Source organism: Macrosteles quadrilineatus, unplaced genomic scaffold (assembly GCF_028750875.1).
Source record: "Macrosteles quadrilineatus isolate MER2022 unplaced genomic scaffold, UCM_ALF_1.0 Scaffold_6__1_contigs__length_79288215, whole genome shotgun sequence".
Taxonomy (NCBI): Eukaryota; Metazoa; Arthropoda; class Insecta; order Hemiptera; family Cicadellidae; genus Macrosteles; species Macrosteles quadrilineatus.
The window spans coordinates 642,838-665,179 of record NW_026542599.1 but is presented as its reverse complement, the minus strand read 5'-3'; the positions used below and the strand labels follow the sequence as shown (position 1 = coordinate 665,179).

General features: G+C 32.5%; 2 protein-coding genes across 3 annotated transcripts in view; one reads left to right on the top strand and one right to left on the bottom strand.

The window, feature by feature from the left end:
- LOC128996120 (uncharacterized MFS-type transporter C09D4.1-like) overlaps nt 1–11,047 on the bottom strand; it is a 54,480-nt gene extending 43,433 nt beyond the window's left edge. Inside the window, exon 1 of the mRNA XM_054421234.1 lies at nt 10,997–11,047. Within this exon, the coding sequence (XP_054277209.1) occupies nt 10,997–11,042 (46 nt within the window). The 5' untranslated portion in view covers nt 11,043–11,047. The remainder of the gene's footprint in view (nt 1–10,996) is intronic.
- The window catches only part of LOC128996119 (uncharacterized), a 109,451-nt gene continuing 89,669 nt past the window's right edge, over nt 2,561–22,342 (top strand). For both annotated transcript variants that reach the window (XM_054421232.1, XM_054421231.1), the window contains exons 1-2: nt 2,561–2,620; nt 15,048–15,138. In XM_054421232.1, the coding sequence (XP_054277207.1) occupies nt 2,620; nt 15,048–15,138 (92 nt within the window). In that variant the 5' untranslated portion in view covers nt 2,561–2,619. The remainder of the gene's footprint in view (nt 2,621–15,047; nt 15,139–22,342) is intronic.

The window sequence follows — 22,342 nt, the reverse complement described above, 5'->3', positions numbered from 1 at the left end:
AGCAAACCTACAGACTAAGTGAATTTCCATTTACCTGGTTAGATCTTCATTGAAATATTCACATAAAATTGTCATATTTATTCTATTTTTAAAATATCGAGTACTTAGGTCTGCTGTAGGGAGGGTAGTAAAATGTGTTTTTATTGACATGTTATAGCTTAGTTTGAAATAAACAAATTCGATCATAATGTATCCCTAAAAATAGGCACAACACAACAGTTTATTTATTCTTAATAATAACATAACAATTTATATTTACAGTTTTTTTGTTATTTCCCCCATGCCTATTAGGCGTACAATGACGCTTCAATATACCTAATTACAACAGTACTTGTTTTTAAGCTCTAAAAGTATTATTTTTTTATTTGAGGGTTGAAAATAGAAAACCCAATTCTTACCCACATCCCACCCTGTTCTCAAAGTCCGATTATGTTGGTTTTAAGTCGTTCAAATGAACGTCAATAATACGGTCAAATACACGGTCTTACCAAATGTCATCAAAATTGAATCATTTCGGATCGTCTTTAAATATCATCATTCTTGTCCAATGACGAATTTAATGTTATGAGTAACCGTATCAATTTTACTAGACGTATAAATTAGGACTCATAAAACCTCGGATGTAGTGGATTAATTTACCAGCATCATCTACTCTAATCTTCCATTTATTAACAATTTCAATGCTGGTTTGGCAGATGAAACTATTAGATTTGACAAACAATATTACTTATAAACTTGAATTTCAAATTTCAATTTCAAATGTTTTGCTTCAATTTCAAAAAGCAAAACATCCCAACTTTTCAGTATTTCAGTGGATGTAGAATAATTGATCAATTCACAGGAACAATATTTAAGGTAAAAATGAAGGTAAAATATTTAAATATTTAAGGTGATTGTATGAAAGATAGGGAAAAGAGTCGTGAGAGGGAATTGTAGTATTTGCAGAGTATAAAATATAAATCTAGGAGATCCTGAAAAATGAGAAACATTATTGATTTTCCAATCTACTGTTATAACCCTTCACACCCGGTGAGGTAGTTTATATGTTTAATTGGAGCAATTTTAGCATGTAAATTCACAAAATTACATTTGAACATTTAACATTTTTACTACAAGTTTAATACATCAGTATATTTATTAATTTCCTCAAGAATGTGCAATACAAAACCAAAGCATAAATTTAAATTGACTCAAAAGTCCTGCAACAAATTTCAGCTATCTGCATATTTCGAGTTAAAAGAACAATTAATATGGATTTCCGTTTGCAGTAAATCTTAAAAACAGCAGATTCAGCGTTACTACTGTCAACAATAATTAGATAAATGTTATCTGGTCATTTAGATTATTGCATTAATACCATTATAAAAAGCTGTGACGGTTTTTCATTGTGTGAGTAAAAGGATTTGTGGTTTCTGTAAATTTCTAGTAGCTGCCTACAAAAACCTATCTTTGTGTTTACCAGATATTTTAAAGTCATAAATGTGGAAGTTCCATATGGATGTGTGCAACCTATAATTATTAACAGTATTTGCATTTTGGTCAGGTTATTAATTTATTAGTTTAGTTTTCGTTATTTATTAAGTTACTATCCATACTACTTGAATTAAATCAGAGATAATTTTAATACAAGCTAGGTACACAGCTCTTAACGATTTCATAATCAATGATGGGCCTGTCACTGTTTTTTACGTATGCAGAAGATAATGTTTTAAATAATTGAAAAACGTTATAAAACTAAATAGCCTTGTAAAACAATTATATTATGAATAAGGTGTGTTTAAGGAGTGTTTGGCTAATTTCTACAAAATATGTTTAGGAACCATATATTCTTTTTAAGGTCCTAATTCCGTTGCGAATCACAAGTACTCCATTAAAGTAAAAAATTATTAATTTATATTTTAAAACCGTTAGATACACAATTTTGTGTTTACCAACATAACCAATCCGATTATTATAAATATTGGTCGTAATACCAACGAGCCTTATACTGTAAACAGCTTATCACGTAAATATGTAATTTACAGTTTACAGTTGATATTATGCTGTTAATCGTAGAAAATAATGTGTCTAATGAAGTGTAAAACTGGGGTTTTGAACGTACATAATATATTTACAAATTATTTAGGCTAGTTAACATAGCTTACTGTTCAAAAATTTAGTGAAGAAAACCATGTTTCACGTTATTTGAAACTCTGATTTACTTGGGAAAGTTAGTAGTGTAAATCGCCTAATTGGGGGGCACTGACAGACACACAAACAGAAATTTAGAGCTTGTTTCAGCTTTATCAGGATATGTTCCTTATAACATTGCCAGAACACACAAAAATGCCACAGTTCTTTACAATGTACAGTACAATCTGTATTTGTATCCTTAAGGATTTTACAAATAATAACTTATTATTCACCAAAACAGTCCTTGATTCAATTTACGTAAACATTTCACATATTATTCAACATGGCGGCGGCTTGCAGCTGTTATCATACAGGTGGTTTCAAGGTCACTGCACGACCTTTTGTTATCACAGGGTCTATATGACTCAGTACAGTTTAGATACTTACGTGTACAGTTCGGTTAAAAATTATCTTTGTGTTTTTATATTCTACATAGCATTATTTAAAAGTAAGTAATATTTTAAATTGTGTTAAATAAAACTGGTTATTTTGTACTGTGGTTGTAGTGAAAAAATGAATTAAATATTTGTAGGCTCTTTAGCATATAGAGGTTTTATGTTTGTTTATGTTTTACAGGTTATAGACAACCATTTTTTCTATAAATTGTGGTGTTGTATACAGTAATATTATACAAAACTTTGCTTGCGTCTACGGTACTATATTAAATGGTTTTTAAAGAACATTTATCAGTAAGTTAATTTAGTTGCTTGGTACTCATTTTATCTATATCATTAGCAGAATAATCGTAGTTTCCTCAAATTACAATATTTTATTTTATAAGTGATGAATATCTTGTCTCAAATGATGTTACTAGACAAGTTAATTTAATTAGACACTAAGATAATCGATTTTTTTTATTTGCACTTGCTTAAAATTGGGACGGGTTGAGAAAAGAACATTTTTTAACGTCTTAGTAGAAAATAACAGAAATTGCAGTTACCATTATATTGTTCATAAAATATAAAATTTCCCTTAGATGAACAAACGAAATAGCATTGTGGACCTAACTAAATTTATTGCAAAAACAAAAAAAATAATAATAAACATTTCAGAACTAACGTCATAAATGGATTTTTTTTTAATCTGAAAAAAATAATCAATGTAACATTTTACTATACCGTTGCCATAGATACTTTTATATGATAGGCCTACGTCAATAACAAATTCTCAATTTGGCTTAATACAAGTATACTCTTCTAGTAGGGCCCAATACATAACTATAGAATCACTGATAGGCTTATAACATTCATGGTTGCATAATCATTGTTAAAAGTTGTAATTACTCTAAAATCTGTAGGTACAGTAGTTTACAAAAAGCTTGACCAATAAACAAACAAACTAGTATTTTCAGTCATAAAACTATATAGAACGTTTTGTATTGTAATTGAATTATATTCACATTTTTTTCATTTGTTTATACAGGGTGTTCAAAAAAGGTGGGGACATATTTTACCTAGTGATTCCTTGGGTCAAAATAAAGAGAAAATCAAGAATAATTTTTTTTTTTAATCGCTTCGATAATTAAAAGGGGCAAACCTGACTAGCTTTTGCCTTATCCCCATTTTGGAACTAAATATCGTAATATTCCAGCTATTTCTTATTCGATCTGTTTTAACTTGATATCGTTTGATAGATAATTAAAAATGATAAATAAAATCATTCATGGTATTTTTTCATAAAACCAGCTATTTTCGAGTAATTTAAGTTTAAAAATGTTAAATGGCCGCCATTTTGAAAATTTAGGTTGAATTGAGATGAACTTATTTTTTAACATGGGTCTCTTTTACCTTAACATACATACCAAGTTTCATAAAGATAGATTAAAAATATTTAAAGATAAAAATGTTTATGTAAAAAATACAAAATAACTGATATCTGGTTAACCAAACGATTTTGGACAGATTTTTACTGTTGATTTTCTCTTTATTTTTACCTAAAGAATCACTAGGTAAAATATGTCCCCACCTTTTTTGAACACCCTGTATATAATTGAGATTTGTTTCTACTTCATATAATAAACATACCAGTTCCAAATATAAGTGTTTATTTACAAAGTTCGCATATTTTACCCTCAACAGTAGGGCGTTTTCTGTTCATTAGGGACAAATGGAGTGCAATGATAAGGGTAATTGCATTATACTCTGTTGCACAATAATCAGCTGTTAGATTCTGTGCTTTTCATCTCTCGTTTATATTTTCTGTAAAATGTTCTGAATGTTGAGCTTTGATTTACCAAAGTATTTACAAGATTATAAAATATTGTTGAACGGAATAGTTTGAAACTTTTAGTAGTTTGTGTTAAGTATAAATATATCGGATTTATAACACTGAAAACTTCATAGGAGTACTAAAACTTTACAAGCGCTTTGTATCAAGGTATGAATATATTAGAAAAGCTATTCCTGTTGTATGAACATACTATTCTGGGATAGAACATGTAGTGCCTGCTAAATGTCATCTCTAAGGTATAAATACACACATGGTTTACGAAAAAAATATAATTTTTTTTGAATAAGCTGTTTACATTATGTGATTTGAGAAAGTTAAAGAAAACTTGAATTAAAGAGCACTGAAGTTATAATATTTTTACAATTAATTACAATCGTTATTTACTTTACAAAGTTCTTTACAAAGTTTATAAAGTTCTCCATACAAACTTAAAAAGCATCTGACGCAGTCCTAGTTCCCTGTGAAAACCGGAATAGGGTTATAGCAATCCTGGGTTAAACAATTTCGTGAAAATATTCAGCTAATCTGGTCCAGCACTGAATAAAATAAAAAGTTATTTTATTTACAAATACAGTACTCGTAAATGTAAGGAAATTTAACAGATATAAGAAATCAAAAAGTAAATCAGGTCAAATAGTTTTTTGTTTGCCAGGAAAGATAATATCCCTCATTCAACCCCCCCCCCCTCTGAAACCCACACCCCCAACACACACACACACACACACACTAGTTGTACATTTATTGTAATGTTTTCTCATTTCAATAATACTATACATAATAAAACGAGTGTATGCTTTAATAATACGTTATCTTGGTAAATTTATCCCGATCGCGATAACAAATAAATTAGAAGAGGGTCCAAAGTTATACATGAATCTCCGATTAACTAACAGTATCTTATATTCACTGAAATATATTTCACTATAATATAATTATAATTAATATTATTTTCACTATAATAATACACAATATATATGGTAAATCACCACTACACAATATATTCCCCAAAAGTGGCGTCCCATCTTCACTTAAGATTCAAGTCGACTCTTAATCTTCGCCCTTAAGGGTTCTTAAAATGTGCAAGCTGGTCCGCTTGAATGCGTAGGATAGGTCAAGTGCGTTAAACTTGTTAGAACTTTAAAATAAACCATCATTTGTTCGTGATTGCAATCAATAATGTTTGGGATAGTTTATTTAAAGTTTTTATAGTTTTGTTTGACATTTCTCCACAAACTTGGTTCATCTGACTGATTCGGCCAATTTGGGGAACATATATGTTTATCCATTTACTTTTAAAAGTGAATTTTCCCCATTACTAACTCTTCATGTAAAAGAACGGTCTAAGCTCTGACGCTTAGATAATTAGATTATCAGATGACAAATGTTAATGAAAACATTTTACTGTCAAAATATAAACAAAGGACAAAATGTTGGTGTCATGATAATGAGGGTGACAAGCGGAATATGGGTTCAGAACCAATTGTGTTTTTTTAGCGAATTTCCTATATAAGGGATAAGCTATTACCGTAGGTCTCATGGTAAGACCTGGACCCGGGACCGATTTACTTTTTAGTTTGAGGTCCCCAGAGGCCAAAAACGCCATCCGTTCAAATTCATATATATATATATATATTATATGTGTCCATTATCACGATAACTCGAGCAAAAATGATCCGATTTTGATGAAATTTGGTATAAAAGTGTAAACCTATATTCATTCGAAAGAGTTTGCGAATCAGCGGACTATGGGAACAGGGGTTTATGGGGGGTTTTATAGGGTGAAAATGGGGGTTTCTCATTTTTCACCTTGAAAACAAAAAAAATTGCAATTTCTTTTTAAACCTTTATGTAGAGCTCAAAAAAGAAATTATTCAGTATATTGAAGCATTGTTGTATGCCTAACGGTTACAGAAAAAACAAAAAAGGTTAAATTTAAAATTACCATGTTATTTTTATGGAGAATAAATAAACTGTTGTAGATTGCTTGTCTGTAGACATGTTTTAATGGGATTTTAAAATTTTGTTTACTTTATACTAAGCTATAAATATTTCAACAAATAACCCCCTATTTTCTTCACTGTGGCAGCAAACCTAAGTACTCATTAAAATTAATTATATTGAAATAGGAAATAAATATTACAATTTTAAGGACATAATTTAGTGGAATTCTAGTCAGGTAGATGGCAATTCGCTTAGTCTGCAGGTTTGATGCGGCGGGGGTATTTATCAAACTAACAACCTTCAAATTTAAAAGCGAGGACTATAGCCGCATGGCTACCCAGCCAATCAATGACATCAATACTATGTAAAATTTAAAATACTTTTTTTGTACAGAATGCCTAATAACAGTAGGCTATTACCAATATTATCACTTCCCCAGCTGACTTCTCCCGACTTAGTAATACAGGCATTGTGACCATGTAGCTTTACTACAAACTATAAGAACTAGTCATTCCATTCCCATTTTTAAGTTGTGACTAGTTTTGGAATAACATTTTACAATGTTCGTAGTCAGGGTTTGCTGATATAAATGAATGATTTCTGTCAAATACGCCAACTTCTAAACCAACCCAGACTGAAAGAACAAATTTTTGTAAACTACAGGAATTTGTGTAACATCAACTATCTCAGTCGAAAGACTGGTTAAAAATGATTTAACACAGCAGCTCATTCTACTAAATGTTCTCGTTTGATGAAACTTGGTACAGCTGGTCCATACAGATGGGATGTTTTATCCAAAATCCATAGATCTTTCCTCAATCTATGTCTAAGTACCACATTGACAAATCACAGCTCCGGCTCATGCGGTGACCTTGGTTGCTCCATGATATCATTATCAGTAGATGGGTCACAAGGTCGCCCCTCAGGATGTAACTCATTGTTTAGGTTGGGACGCGGGTGGAATCACAACCGCCAATCAGTGGAATATCCACTCAAACAGAGTTAGTTGGCTTAACTCAGATGAGAGTTGAAAATAACCGTTTGGAGAGCATTTATTTTAAACACCGACAGAGTTGAATTATGGGAGTAAGTCGAGATAAGAAATTGAAGAAGGTGACTTAAGAGAATCTACTCGAACAATGAATTGAGTTGGCTGATAAACAAATTGGCTTGGCTTGGATAATGTGTTCAAGAACTTCTATGCAAAATTTCATTAAAATCGGTTAAGGCATTTGGGTGTTACAAACCAATTCTTTACCCAACATCCTTTTACAGTCAGCATCTTGATGACGTTATTATGGACGACCGAGGTCCTTAAAAATTGGGGTCTGGACGGTTTTACGTTTAGGGACTTGTATACTATAACTATTTTAAGTGGCATGTTCCCCGACAGAACTGAAATATTCTGCCACTTTATATACAACCCCACTACATGTACAGTCGGGTCCAGAGGGCCGATAATAAAGCTACTGTTTTTCACAGCATCAAAACGTGTAGATATGATTGTTTAGGCACCCTAACCACTCACTCACCCGTCATCGTTTTTTATTCATGTAATGATAATTCACGTAGCAATAGATTAATGTAATTCAAAATTATCTGATTAGCAAATTAAAAATACATGTAATGAGAACGAATAAACAGCTCATGCTCTACTTAGCGAATTAAATTCCTCTGTCCCTTGGTCGTGTTCAATAAAATGTACAGTAAGGTACAGCCGGGTACAGCACACCTGGGTAAAAATTTATCATCAGTTACGCGTGGTTGTTTCGATATTATTAAACTATTCATAAATTTGTGGTCGACGTTTAACAATCTAAAATACTACTTTATGTGAAAAGAGAAAGAAATAGATAGAGGACCTTTCTTTTCAACGATGAACAATTAACTGATTATGTTTAAAAAAAAAAACTAGTGGGAATATAATGCTGGTATTTAAATTGACTTATAACACTTTAGCTTTAATTTTAATCTAGGATAAAATCTCTATATTGATGTTAAAGATATATTTTCACCAGGATTTTGTTTAATAGTGCAATGATCAAGAACAATCGGTTCAAGTTTTGGCCAATCAATGGTTAGCCAAAATTGAAAAACAAGTAGACCTACATATTAAACACCTACATATATTTTTGTGAAAATACTCAAAACCGCTTTAATATATTGGGTTTCTCTAAGAGGTTTGAAAATTTGATAAAATGTATGTCAAGAAGTTTTGCATTTTTTCCCGTTGTAATTATCTAAGGTACTTCATATTTTAATTAACAACACCTGCCTCTATGAAGATAAAAGAGATGTCAGTGATCAAGTAGGCTACACAAACTAATATTCGAGGCTTAAATTATATAACTCGCGCTCATTAACAAAACTGTTAGCTGTGTTGTTTTTATAGCTGAGTAGAGTACCATTCAAACTTGTATGCATTGCATTTTAAATGTCTTTCTCCCTAATAGTACCATGTTGATGACGTTTGATTTTTTATAAATAATTACCTATAGGATGGTTAGAATTACTACCAGCAATGGTAAGAAAATGTTTGAAATATTTATACATGCAATCATAACTACAATGATTTGTTTTTCTTAGGGTTTAAGAAGGGTAAAATCCTATATTTTATTTTAAGCTATAATTTTGAAATTACAGTAACCGAACAAAATATTAGCTTTTTAATATTATATTTATAAAGAATAAAAAACTATTTTGATATTATTTTCAATTTGGAAAAATGTAATGATCCAAAAAGTATAATATTAGCTTAGGAAGTATTTTGAACATGTTTTGTAGCGTAAAAAAATGTTTAAATTGGAATTAAATTCAATCCTCTAAACATGCTCACTCGCTTGTAATAGATTCAGTTTTCTTCTGGTTCAATTTCCATAATATTACCATTAGCTTTGTATTTAGTAATTAACTGTTTGTTACTGTAGTAACACTAATCTTCATAGTAAAGATAAGAGCTTTTACGATTTAAGTAGGCCATAGAAAGTAATATTCTTAAGTCACAGCACTCGTACAATACTTTAATACGTTACCTACAATTTAATGTAGATATTTTATTTATTGAAATTCAATGGCAAATACATTTCTCTATTAAATATTGCAAATAGGGCTGATATTTTATGCAAATTGAGTTAGAAATATATTATTTAATATCATGGTATTTTCTTGATTATTATTGATTATTTTCCCATTTGTTTAAAATGTTTATTGACGAAGTAGCCTAATACACTATTAAAGTAAATTCATTAAGAAAACATAACACTTTGTATATTAAAATGTGCGGAGGTTTTTTATCCAACAATTTTGAATCATGTCATATTGTAATGATTTTCTTTGTTGGAAGAAATATAGTTTTGAAAGAAAGGGAATGTCGAAGCCATAATTTTTGGTTTCAATTTTTTATTTATTAAGTTTTAAATAAATTTCAGCAACCAACGCTTTTAGTTTGGCTTAGTGTAATTGGGCTTAACTAACAGCTGGTTTCAAAATACCACTGAAATGTTTACGTTAATATTCATAAAAATAATTCTAATTATTGATCGAGAAATAATACAATTTCTGTTATTATAAATATTTACAACAGTTTAAGGCTGACCGCTTCGTCCAACGGGGTCAATACCTTGCTTATTAATACATTTCGTAAACATGGCATTTAAACATAACCTTCCTTAATGGAAATATTCAGTTTCCTTTCCCACTTTCCTCAATTCCTTAGCCCGGGGATCAACACAGCTGATTCGAAAGTAACCTTCAGTTTTGCCAACTTATGACGTCATAACGCAACCGGTAATCAGCTGTTTGTGAACCACAACCGGTTCTGGTTCCTGGGATTTCCCATTGTTGTAACAGTGTTACCAACGTGTAAAAATGCTATAATGGTTTTAATGGAAGAATATACTTTAAACAGCTGTTTAGACATGAAACATATGTTTCAAGAACAGTTGGTTGAGCGTGTAACCGTTGAAAGTCTGTAGTGCGATTTCAAAATGATTGTTATTCAACTTTATGTTCATTGCATTGCTTTCTTGTATATAACACGAACATAAATTTAATTAAACATCAATTTGGTCGAAATCTGAATCACAGTCATTTGTATCTTTAATAAACATATTTGATGTAATATTGAATTGCCAAATGTAATACTAATCATTGTATTTATGTTTTTAAATATGTTTCCATGAACTTATACAGTACTTAACAATCACAATACCTGTAAATATGAAATGTTAAAACGAACTGTATACAGAATGTCTTATTGTTAAAAGATATACATATATGGTACACTGCACCAAATATTTCGGTAGTATTTTTTATCATTGATTGTTTTGACACCATTTTCATGTTTCCAGTTCTAGTGTAAAATAGGCCTATGTACTTTTCCTTGCTGAAATATTATGAACTTGCATTAATTTTCCATACACTTTGGTACACTATGACTTTAGTAAAACAACTTAGTAAACGAAACTCTGTAAAAATACTAACCTATTAAAAATTAAACTTTCTCTCTCACTATAATAATTTACTTAAAAAAAAAACAGGTATTCTACGATCCTATGACACTTTTCCTGTTTATTCTAACGAAAAGCTGTATAAAAGTTAAAGTCTACAACTCAATTGGCATTTAATAATTAAATACAATGTTTAAATTACCCACCTGAGGTCTGAGCAGGTAATTCCGCAGGAGAGACCCGTGTCATCATGCACTCTAGTGGCAGTCGCAGGAGTTACTGATTGTTGAGTAGTGAGTATAGTGACGTCACTACTGTCACTTGTCGATGTCACTAGCTACACTAGCTACACACTGCAGACTGTAGGTTTATCACTAGAATGGTGGATTACCTTATCAACTGCTTCGTTCATTGTGGGGAACCCAGTGGCTTTTTGCACGAGAGGTGTATTCGAGGATGTGTTTATCTTTTGTTTATAATTAATGTTTAGGAGTACCAATAATATGGGGATAAAATCGGGAGTATAACCTAAATTGAGTGAAGGATGAGTGCAGAATCCAGTGAAATTCTATGTTACTTACTAAGATCAACTAAATCATAATTCACTACAGTATTAAATATTTTAAAACCCAACTATTATGGATAACTGAATCACGTTTCTACAATGAGTTTGCTAACTTATTTCAGGATTTAAAATTATTGCTGATACGAAAATATTTTAGATTTAGAACATATAGAATAGCAAGTAGAGCTATTAATCCATCTGAGGGGAGCGAGCTGGCGTAGTGGTTAGAGCGCGGGACTTCAGTCCCTGAGGTCCCGGGTTCGATCCCCGCCAAGTCACCAATGGATTTCATCGAAGTGATAATGCCGCAACCCCTAGGTCTAGCCTGAAGTAATGTGAAAAAACAATCCCAGGCTCGTGCCTAACGTCCTAGGACAAAAAAAAATTAATCAATCTGAAAAAGGTCTAAAAAAATCTGTTATTTCTAAAGGAATTTGGAGGGAAAGTAAAAAGTAATATTAACATATTTTTGTGTAAGCTAGTCATTTTCTGGTTCGAGCTTAATCTCTACATAGGTAAATAAGAATTCTCAGAAGTTTGATGAGAAAAATTTAAAAAAAACTTGTGCTTAGATTATTAAACCTAACATTCTAAGAACAAAGTTTAAATCCAAACAAATCCTTATCCCTCACCCCCTTACTATGTAATGCACTCCTACTACATAAGATTTTGTAAAGTGGTATAGTCAACTTGAATCGCTTAAACTTAAAACAAAACTAGTTTTACCAACAATATTTGTCTTTATTTCGCCCTCTTGAAAATAAAATCAAAGCAATAAATCTTTTAGTTTGTGAAACGTCCAATAATTATTTTATGAATGGTTTAATATCACAACAGCCACACGATGATGAATTTCTACCCAGGTGCACAGTACTGTATATTGAACGTGACCAACGGGACGGCAAGATGTATTTCGATAAGTAGAGCAAGAACAGTTTATCATTCTCGTTATTATTTTTTTCTATTGGTTCATTATCATTTTTTAAATATATTGTTGTATGGATTACTGTACATGAAATAGTTAGGTATTTGAGTGTTATAGTGATCGTAAAAGGTCGATGGTTTATCTTCCGATATATAATTGGATTTTCCATTCTAAACTGGGCCTAGCTGTCCTTGATCATTTGACTTTCAATATGTAATAGATTTAACGTAAAATAGCGCAATGAAATGGCTAAATGAGGTACAAAAGCGTACATAACTAAAGTGTATTATACAGGGTTAGGCAAAAGTCTGGAAACCCCCAGTTAACTTTATAACGCGTTGCAGTAGGAAAACCAAACTCGGCACACATTTACAACATAAGAAAGTGCACTTTTTCATCAAGGTTACAACTTTGCCCCAACAATGGGGTATTTTGGGGGCAGCCCCAAATTTTCAAATGTAAACACCTATCATGTGACCCCTCATTTTAAAAGGTTTATCAAGAGAAATTGAATGGCGCAAACCAGAGGTCAATATCGCACCCCTAATCAAAATTGCAATCATTTTAATTATTTAAGATGCGGAAGCAAGATTAAGTCTGGACACCCCCGGTTAACTTCAAAAATTTAATATTTTAATACTGACCAAAAGGTGAATTCTTTTTTTTATAAAGGTATGCTGAGTTTAGTTTTACTGCTATAACCTGTTAAAAAGTTAATAGGGGATATTTCAAAATTACTGCAATTTTGATTAGGGGTGCGTTATTGACCTCTGGTTTGCACCATTCAATTTCTCTTGATAAACCCTTTAAAATGAGGGGTCACATGATAGGTGTTTACTTTTGAAAATTTGGGGCTGCCCCCAAAATACCCCATTTTGAGGGTTGGGGCAAAGTTGTAACCTTGATGAAAAAGTGCAATTTCTTATGTTGTAAATGTGTGCCGAGTTTGGTTTTCCTACTGCTACGCGTTAAAAAGTAAACTGGGGGGTTCCAGACTTTTGCCTAACCCTGTATGTATTCAATCACATAATAGTAGTTTTAATCCGAATCAATGCAAATTATAGTCAATGCCAGTAGAAAACAAAACTAGAAAAAACATCACAATTGTCCAATTATGATGTTAAATTCATATTTCGATATAAATTTCACTAACTGAAATTCATAAATAAAAGATTAATTATTATAAACAATTTTGTCCCGTGCTTTTCGAAAGGGGAGGATATAGAAAAAAATTATGTGAGTTTATAATTTTGAAAACTGTCATACGTCCATCATTGATTATAGACAAAAAAATAAATTTTACCTCCTACTCTTATAAAGTTGCCATAGGTTAGTTTAAACTAGCTGTGTGGTATAATACAATGAATGAGCTCCCCTTCTGTAGAACGCGATCACTGCTAGGTCAGTGATAAAGATGAAGCACCCGTGATTGTTCAAATAATTAATTTCTAATAGTTGACAAATACCTACTCTATAAACTATTACGAAATGTTATTCATGCAAAAGAAAATTCTACACAAGGGTTATAGGGCGTAGCTCTTAGAAAAGACGAAGACTATGATGGAATTCGACAAACCTACGCACTATCCCCCGTATCCCCTTTTGACACACGCATCTTGAAAGTCGGATCAGTAGTTACTGAAAACTTACACTTTCAACTGTGTATTGATAAAGTCAATAAGGATAACAAACTTTTGAGAAACCTGTAAACCACTAACCAATCAACCGCATATTTGAATGAAAGGCCTCCATGTGAAACTTTCGTTAAAAATCCGGAAAAATATAAGTTTTTCGATAAACACTCTCCTAAGGTCACAAACTTTAGATTAAAAGGCTGCATTTAATCAGATTTAAATTGAAGATACACCAGCTGTTAGATTTGTTTTGGTTTAATGTTTGTTTACTGTTGACTTTGATTCTCATTAAAATGTATGTTTACATTACAATAAAGTTATTAGTTTTGATTCTAAAAATAAACAAGAAATTTTAATTTAAATAAGTAATAAGTACGATCGAAATTTACCTTTATAATTTGCATGGTAAGTGTGTGTAGTTTTTTACAGTATATCCAGAGACCCACCTTATTATATTTAGTATTCACGCCCCATGTCGAAGGTTGAACCATGGACAGAACAACTACAATATAGAATAATAATCTGACATAAAGGTTTCCTGGACACGTGGTGTATTATAGTACTTGTCTAATGATTTCCCTGCAGACCTCCATGAAGATGGTTGTTCCGAAAGGTTCCTTGTGTTATCCTCATGTCCTGACGTACCTTCTGGTGTTTCAGTGGCATAACCTAACCTAACCTAACTTAACCTAACCTCACCTAATCTAACCTAACCTAACGTACCTTCTGGTGTTTCAGTGGCATAACCTAACCTAACTTAACCTAACCTAACCTAACCTAACGTACCTTCTGGTGTTCCAGTGGCATAACCTAACCTAACCTAACCTAACTTAACCTAACCTCACCTAACCTAACCTAACCTAACGTACCTTCTGGTGTTTCAGTGGCATAACCTAACCTAACTTAACCTAACCTAACCTAATCTAACCTAACGTACCTTCTGGTGTTCCAGTGGCATAACCTAACCTAACCTAACCTAACTTAACCTAACCTCACCTAACCTAACCTAACCTAACCTAACTCAACCTAACGTACCTTCTAGTGTTTCAGTGGCATAACCTAACCTAACTTAACCTAACCTAACCTAGCCTAACCTAACTTAACCTAACCTAACGTACCTTCTGGTGTTTCAGTGGCAGCTCTGACTGATGATGAGTGCCAGAAGATCGCAGAGGTGTTGGAAAGAGATGCAGAGGTTCGGATGAGGGAGGAACGACGGATCAGGTCAGTGGAACTATGGAAACGGAATAGGGATTAGAGGAGGAACCTAGGAACAGGTCGGGGGAATAGATGAATAGACATGAATTAGAAGGGAGAAAGGAGAGAAAAACAAAGGGTCGTGTCGGTGGATCTAATGCAAGTGACATTGGATATAAGAGTATTACCTTTGACTATTGATAGACATTCCAACCCCATGTTAAAGTTGTCGCCAGGTTTAATCAAATTTGTCTTAGTTCATGTGAGCCACCTACAGATTGCACTAATCTAAATTACTGATTTCTGTCGAATACCGCTGGTTTTCACCAGGTAAAACTGATGGAACGACTTTTTATGAGCTATAGCAACTGTTGTGACCCATCGACTATTTCAGTAACCCAATTTACAGATACAGGGTGTAGCGGAGAGGGAGAAATTGTTGACTATATACTTTTATACTTGGCTGTACTGTGTACTATTTAACTACTGTACAAACTGTTGTGGCATCTATCGTGTTATCAAACTGCATTACCCACCTCCGCAAATTGTTCAAGCCGCTGCCGACAGGTACCGCCAGCTTTCATATGGCTGATACTAAACTTTAATAAACATCACAGTAAAAGTATTTGGTGATTGCTCTCAAGCAATTTTTATTTAAAAGAACTTCACATCTTTCGCTCTTTAAATCAGAAGCCTTCACTATTACATCCGTTCAAAAAGAATCAAAACCGATGCATTATGCAAGTTCAATAAAAAATAATCATAAAAATACAAATATTTACTTTATACTGATTAATTAAAAGTCTTATTTGAAACTTTACAAACCGTTTTATACTTTATTGCAAAATAAAATGCCTTTAACATTATTGATTTATTGATAGGCAAATATTTTGCCAACTCATTACAGCCACTCGTTGTTTCCCTGGGTTCTCTTTCATCCACACATTGTTATAAAATGGTCCATTTCCATGTAAACATTGCAGCCAATTTTTTAATAAAAATAATTTACGACCTTTCGATAAAGGGGTTATTTCCAAATGAAATCCACCAATAAAAAATTCTTTTCAGCCTGACCATCTTGGATTTTGATGAGATTTTGCATTATTGTAGTATTTTGAGTCATGAATCCAGATATGTTTTTAAAAAATCTATCTTTCATAGTTTTTACGATATAAATATTTCAAAATAGTAAAAGTTGGTTTTTAGCTTGCGGACCAATCTAAAGTATTGTCTAGGATGAGTTCTAATGGTCCTATCAAGTTGTTCTATGGGGCAATATACCAAACTCAACCTACTCTGGTAAAAAATTTTCTTTTTTTAACATTTCAAAATATGTTTTCAAATATTTTTTGAAGATAGCGTTTTTTGAAAAATTTAAAAATTAAATATGTTAAAGAATGTAATCTAGTAAGTACACTGTAAAAATTTCAAAGTGGGATGATGATGGGATCAGCAGTTATGATAAAAATACTCGACTATGGTTTACTGTTTCCAAGCATTTTGGGACATACAGCCATAGATTAAAAGAAGTAGACACTCCTTTTATCTATGATACAGCGTGTAAGTACTAACGTAAATGTATTATTAAATAAGACTTAACTAACTATATGATTCAAATTAAAAGACCTACCTATATTTGAATTTTATAAATCATCTTTTGCTATAACAAAAACTAAATCGGGCAAGTAAACAACATTATTCAAGTCAACAACGTTATTTAAATTTACAAAATAAGTTTTCACTATACAAATATAAATTGTTCAAGTGAAAATACATTATTTACACTTATGAGCAGACATTCCCCAAAACTAAATAATTATCATGGAATATTATTTATGTGTCAATAATTAGGTACTAAAAATTAAAAATGAAATAAAAAATGAAACTTTGGATAAAAAAATCTATAATGGAGTATGTATGTATCTAATGGTAATGCAAAGCGTGGGACTTTTTTACAACATTCAGAAGTAAAATAGTCTTGGCGCTATATCTTAGCGCTTGGCAAATGGATATTCACATTCACATAACTTGAAAATATCTAAGAGTGACAACTTTCATGCATTTCTCTCAACGCGCGTAAAAAATCCTACTTTCACATCAAGTTACGAAACGTACAATTGTTAACGAAGCGAACGTGAGTTTTCTGCGAACTACAACCTGACCGAACCGATGATTACCAGAGGAAACGAGATAGAGAGTTGACTAGGAGCTTGACAGCTTGAAATGTTTATTATGTCTTTCAAATCGCAAGCTAAGCATATATATATTGATTTCTTGATGGTATTTGACATATATGTTAGAGTTAGAAATAAAACGTTAAGCTAACTCCTTAAGCTAAAATTTGCTGTCTGGATTGGTTTAATAGAGATTATTAAAAAACGAAAGTAAAGTTACTTCAATTTGATATATTTTTAAAAATAACTACAACTATCTGGATGAATACTTGGCTCACTAGCTAAAATACGTCGGGAGAACGAACTGGTCTAGTGAACGCGGGACTTCGGTCCAAGAGGTCCCAGGTTCAAATCCCACCAAATCACCAATGGATTTGATCTAAGTGGCAATGCCGCAACCCCTAGGTCCTGAAGTAATGTGAAAAACAATCCCAGGCTCGTGCCTAGCGTCTTAGGACAAAAAAAAATAGCAAAAATACAGTAATTGTAATAACTTTGATCATTTGGTCCTGTGTGATCGTTGGATCATGTGCACCATTTCCGTGAAGCAACCGGTCTAAGTTCTATTGAAGCCAAGTAAATCCTACAATTATGCCTTACTTATTGGCTGTAATAGCAGAGAACGAGCTAATAACCTACAAATAAATAGCTTTATTAGTCAAGCCAGTTTTTTAAGTTGGTAAAATGATAAGACATAACAGTAAACAATACACGCACCCTACAGATACCTGACCAAAAACTGTATTTATCTGATCCTAAATTGACGTAGCTTCACTCAAAATTAAATACACAAAAAGCTATAAGTATGATAGAAAGTAAGTAGTAAGTCGTAGGAAGAAGGATGGGCTGAGATGTTGCTAATGGAATCCACATTCTATTGTAAAACACGAAGCTTGGTTTGATTTGATTCAGTACAATTACGTCCGTGAAATTTATTTATCAAGTAATATTTTTAAGAGAATGTATTTAATCCATGATTCAACCCATCCATTTTATTTTCTAGTAGCCGAGTGGTTAGTGTTCCCTTCTAAACTGAAACCAACAGGTCCGATCCCAATAGGAAATCGCTTTAAAAGACATTATTTGAGCCAATTAATTAATTATGAAAAATAACGAGTTGATGTTGTATACAATTATTTTATACGGATTTTACTGATACGTTGTAATAAACGTAAAACACACAAAATAAATATTTAAAACTCTTCATCTTAAAGTATTGACCTAAACAACAAACAAGAACGGTCCCAAAACACAGCCCTGAGGTACTCCGCGATTGCAAGGTCGTAGTGATAGCGAGGTAGATAGTAGTGCCTGTGTGTCGCTACCATCAGTCCGTCAGTCTACCGCGCACCTTGGACTAGAGAGTGTCTCAGTGATGGTACCCACGGGTACCTTGATATCGGGTGTGGTGTCTTTCGGTGTTCTAGCCGGTGTGTTTACAGGTGTGTGTTACCTGCTGGTGGTTGGACTGAAATGGATTGGGTGAGTCTAAAGTTTATTTAAAATAGTGGAAAACGCGGGAAAATACATTTTAGATTGTAAAGCTGTTGTATTTTCCTTGGATGATTGATTTTGCGTCTTGAAGTAGGAATATGTATATGTACCTGCTGTAGCATATTTGTTATTAAGGAATACATAGCTGAATCTAAAATTATGTGCTGCAGTCTAAAATTATGTTTTCTCACCGCATTTGTGTTGTTGTGATAGTTGGATATACATAAAATATCATCATTTGTAACAAGTTTTCCTTACAATTTGGGTTGGTTAGAAATAGTGTATTCGTCATAAAAAAAATACATTAGTGCACTCTGTCAACGGGTTAGTTCAACTATTTAATTTTTATTAAAAACTGGCTACATTTTGGTATGATAATGTGATATCTGGCTCTATTCAAATTTAATAGTTAAAGCCAAGTTAAATACCTCAAGGAGGCCTTAAAATAGATTAAATATGCGCCCCTATAGACATAATTCTTATTCAGCTGAAGGCAATCCTAAAGTTTGCTCTGTCCGGTTTTTCAGGAGGGAGTCTTCTTTTTGTATGCTTTTCTCTTGTTAATTAAACAACCTTCAAACTATTTATACGCTATTGCCCCTCGTAATCCACATAACCAAAAAGTAATGCATTATTCCTAACATCCACCTTAAAACTAAAAATACAAATTCAGTCGGTGTTAGCGTACTAAAACGTAATCGAAACCACACTGACAGGCTTCAAGAATTTACAATAATTGTTACAAAGATAGATTCAATTTAGCAAAACAATTTCTTTAAGCCAAAATGCCCGACAGTATTTAAAACAATAAGTCTTATTTTTAATTGGGTAACGGCAACGCCAACATACCAAAATGTATAGTCTATTAGCTCGAAGGATAAATGTTGAACTAAAAGGTGACTTTAAAAAAACTTTAAGGTTTTAGCTTTAAAACTAGACACGAGTGTTCATTAATAGCCTAAAAATTATTTACCTGGAATAACGTGTTTGAGTTTGAACCCCACAAATAAGGTTGTAATGATTTTTTATTGCCAAACCGATGTTGAAGACTCATTTTTCAACACGGTAGTTATTTACAAATTTGAAATCCTAGGACTTAAATGCCGGGTTTATTCCCAACTAAAGTTTTAAAAACACAACAAGTATATGGAATTAATGAGCTATGGAAATTCCAATATAACTCTTACAATACCTAAATAAACAATTATCTGTTAATCGTTTGCGACGCATATTAATTGGGTGTTTGACCTTGAAGATATAAACAACTATCGTCCAATGGGTTTCCAAATGATTCTAACGCATACATAAAAGTGTTTTACATGGCTAAGTGACTCGATGACAATGTTGTTTTTAAATTAAGGTCATTGGGTTCTTTGCTTGACAATCTAATCCAGTAGAAACTTAGCTCTTAAAATAAAAATATCGAAATTTCTGCTACGCTATTGGTCCTAAACAATGAATAACTGCTTGCTAATTAAATACAAACAAATGGTAGTTAATGGCTAGGAAAATAATTAATCTTTTTAGTAATAACTTATGGTTGATGCGAAGGCCTAACTCCTATTTATACATTTGCTTAACTTGGATATTATTTTAATGGTCTTGCGCATATTATCATATATTATCATGGAGGCTATATTATGATTAAACATACTCCCTGGTGGATAGATGTTTACCATCCGTGTCTTGTTATTATTTCAACACTTCGTAACCAATAATAGTTTCTGAATATGGACTATTGCTTGTACTCTATTTGTTTACACAGAGGAGTAAAACATACCCTGAACAAAGAGAAACAAGTTTTGTTAACATTAATGCCCCAAACCATAGCCACCTCTTATGTGTACTAGAGAAGGTTATGCTTAAACGCAATGAGGCGCGAAACATGCATTTATCACCCCTATTTACAAAAGGATTAGAATCTTTCTTGTAGCAAAGCATTTTTAATGTGATTTTTGCTTTAAAACCTTTTAAAAAAACACTCCCCAATACCCTCTCTGTAGCAAACCTAGGTACTCGTTAAAACTAATGTTATTTAAAGAGGAAATAAATGTGACAATTTTCAGTGAATATTTTAGTATAAATCCAGCCAGGTAAATGGAAATCCGCTTAGTCTGCAGGTTTGCTGCGGCGAGGGTATTTTTATACTTGGTGTACATTGAAAGCCACTTTGATATTGCTCAATCGCCGACGATATAATCAGATACCGTTATCTGTACAGATTAGTCAATACTACTTCAAACTATCGACTTTTTTTATTAAAATATACAATATTAACTGATGGATTAGTATGAATAATTCAAAACCACAATACCAGATAATATTTTTCCGTTTTCTTAGACTTAAATCGGTTATGTTTCATAGGGCCCAAGACTGCGAAGTAGTTCCTTAATTAAAAAAATGATATTTTAGAAAGGTGTATAATGACCGAAACTAAATTAAGGATTTTTATAATTCCTAAGTACCGTGATGTCCAAAACCAAAATATTATTTTTGAACGTAATTGTAGTGCCAAAAACGTCCAAGAAACATACCCTTTACCTTACATAAAAAACTAAATGTTCACCTTAATTTTTACTTTTCTATAAATACTAGTAATAGAGATTCATTGAAAAGGTGATGGTAATATGGAAAGTCTGAAGTAAATGTAACGACAGTCATCGGGTGTGGAAAACGTGATAAGAGCCGGAAAGTCTTGAAGATGAAATAAACAAGGAATTAAGATATGGTTTCCCTTCGATTATCCAAGTCGAAAACAATCATAAATCAAGTATTAGGCCTATCTGTTTTGGACTTGACTTCCTCAAAACTCTTTGGAAAAAGGAGATTCTACAGTTAACTATTTTTATATCGAGTCACTGTCAGAATTATTCTAATTGAAAAAATGACGTAGTTACTTCCTTGAGGCCATGTTTTGTCCGTATCCACTTTATGATGGTCACTAATGATCATATTATGATAACAGCTGATCTCCGACCTCTAGAACTTACCCAGTCATGCTGTATGACGTAATGATTACGTCATTGCGCACCTGATGACGGCCGGATCCGCGGAAACAGCGAAACGTCGGAGTTGTTAACGTTGTTCTTCCTCAAGGTGGATTTTTTATCCGGAACCTGTTCTTTGAGGCTTCATGGACAACTTTGTAACAAGTGGAGTGATTATTTTATTGCTTACGAATCAATTTCTACTTACTTATGTAATTTACTTTGGATGGTTTCTTTTTTCGTGTCCTGCCTTCACACCCAAAGTCGTTAGGTTCTGGCATGAAATATTTTTATACATTAGTTTAGGATAGTCTATAGGATTGCGGCATTACAATATGATTAAAAGCCATTTGTGATTGGCTGGATTTGACTCAGAGACCTGTGAGACCAAAGCCAGTGCTTCCCTGGATGCAGAAGTATACATTCCATATACTCTTGTATTGGCCTCTGACAGTTGGAAGAATACATAAATACACTTGCCTCAAGTATCTACTAAAAAAAGGCCGATGAGTGAATCAGTGTCCTATCTAAGTTATATTTCCTCTTGTTGTAGTTTTTCTCCAAAACTACGATAAC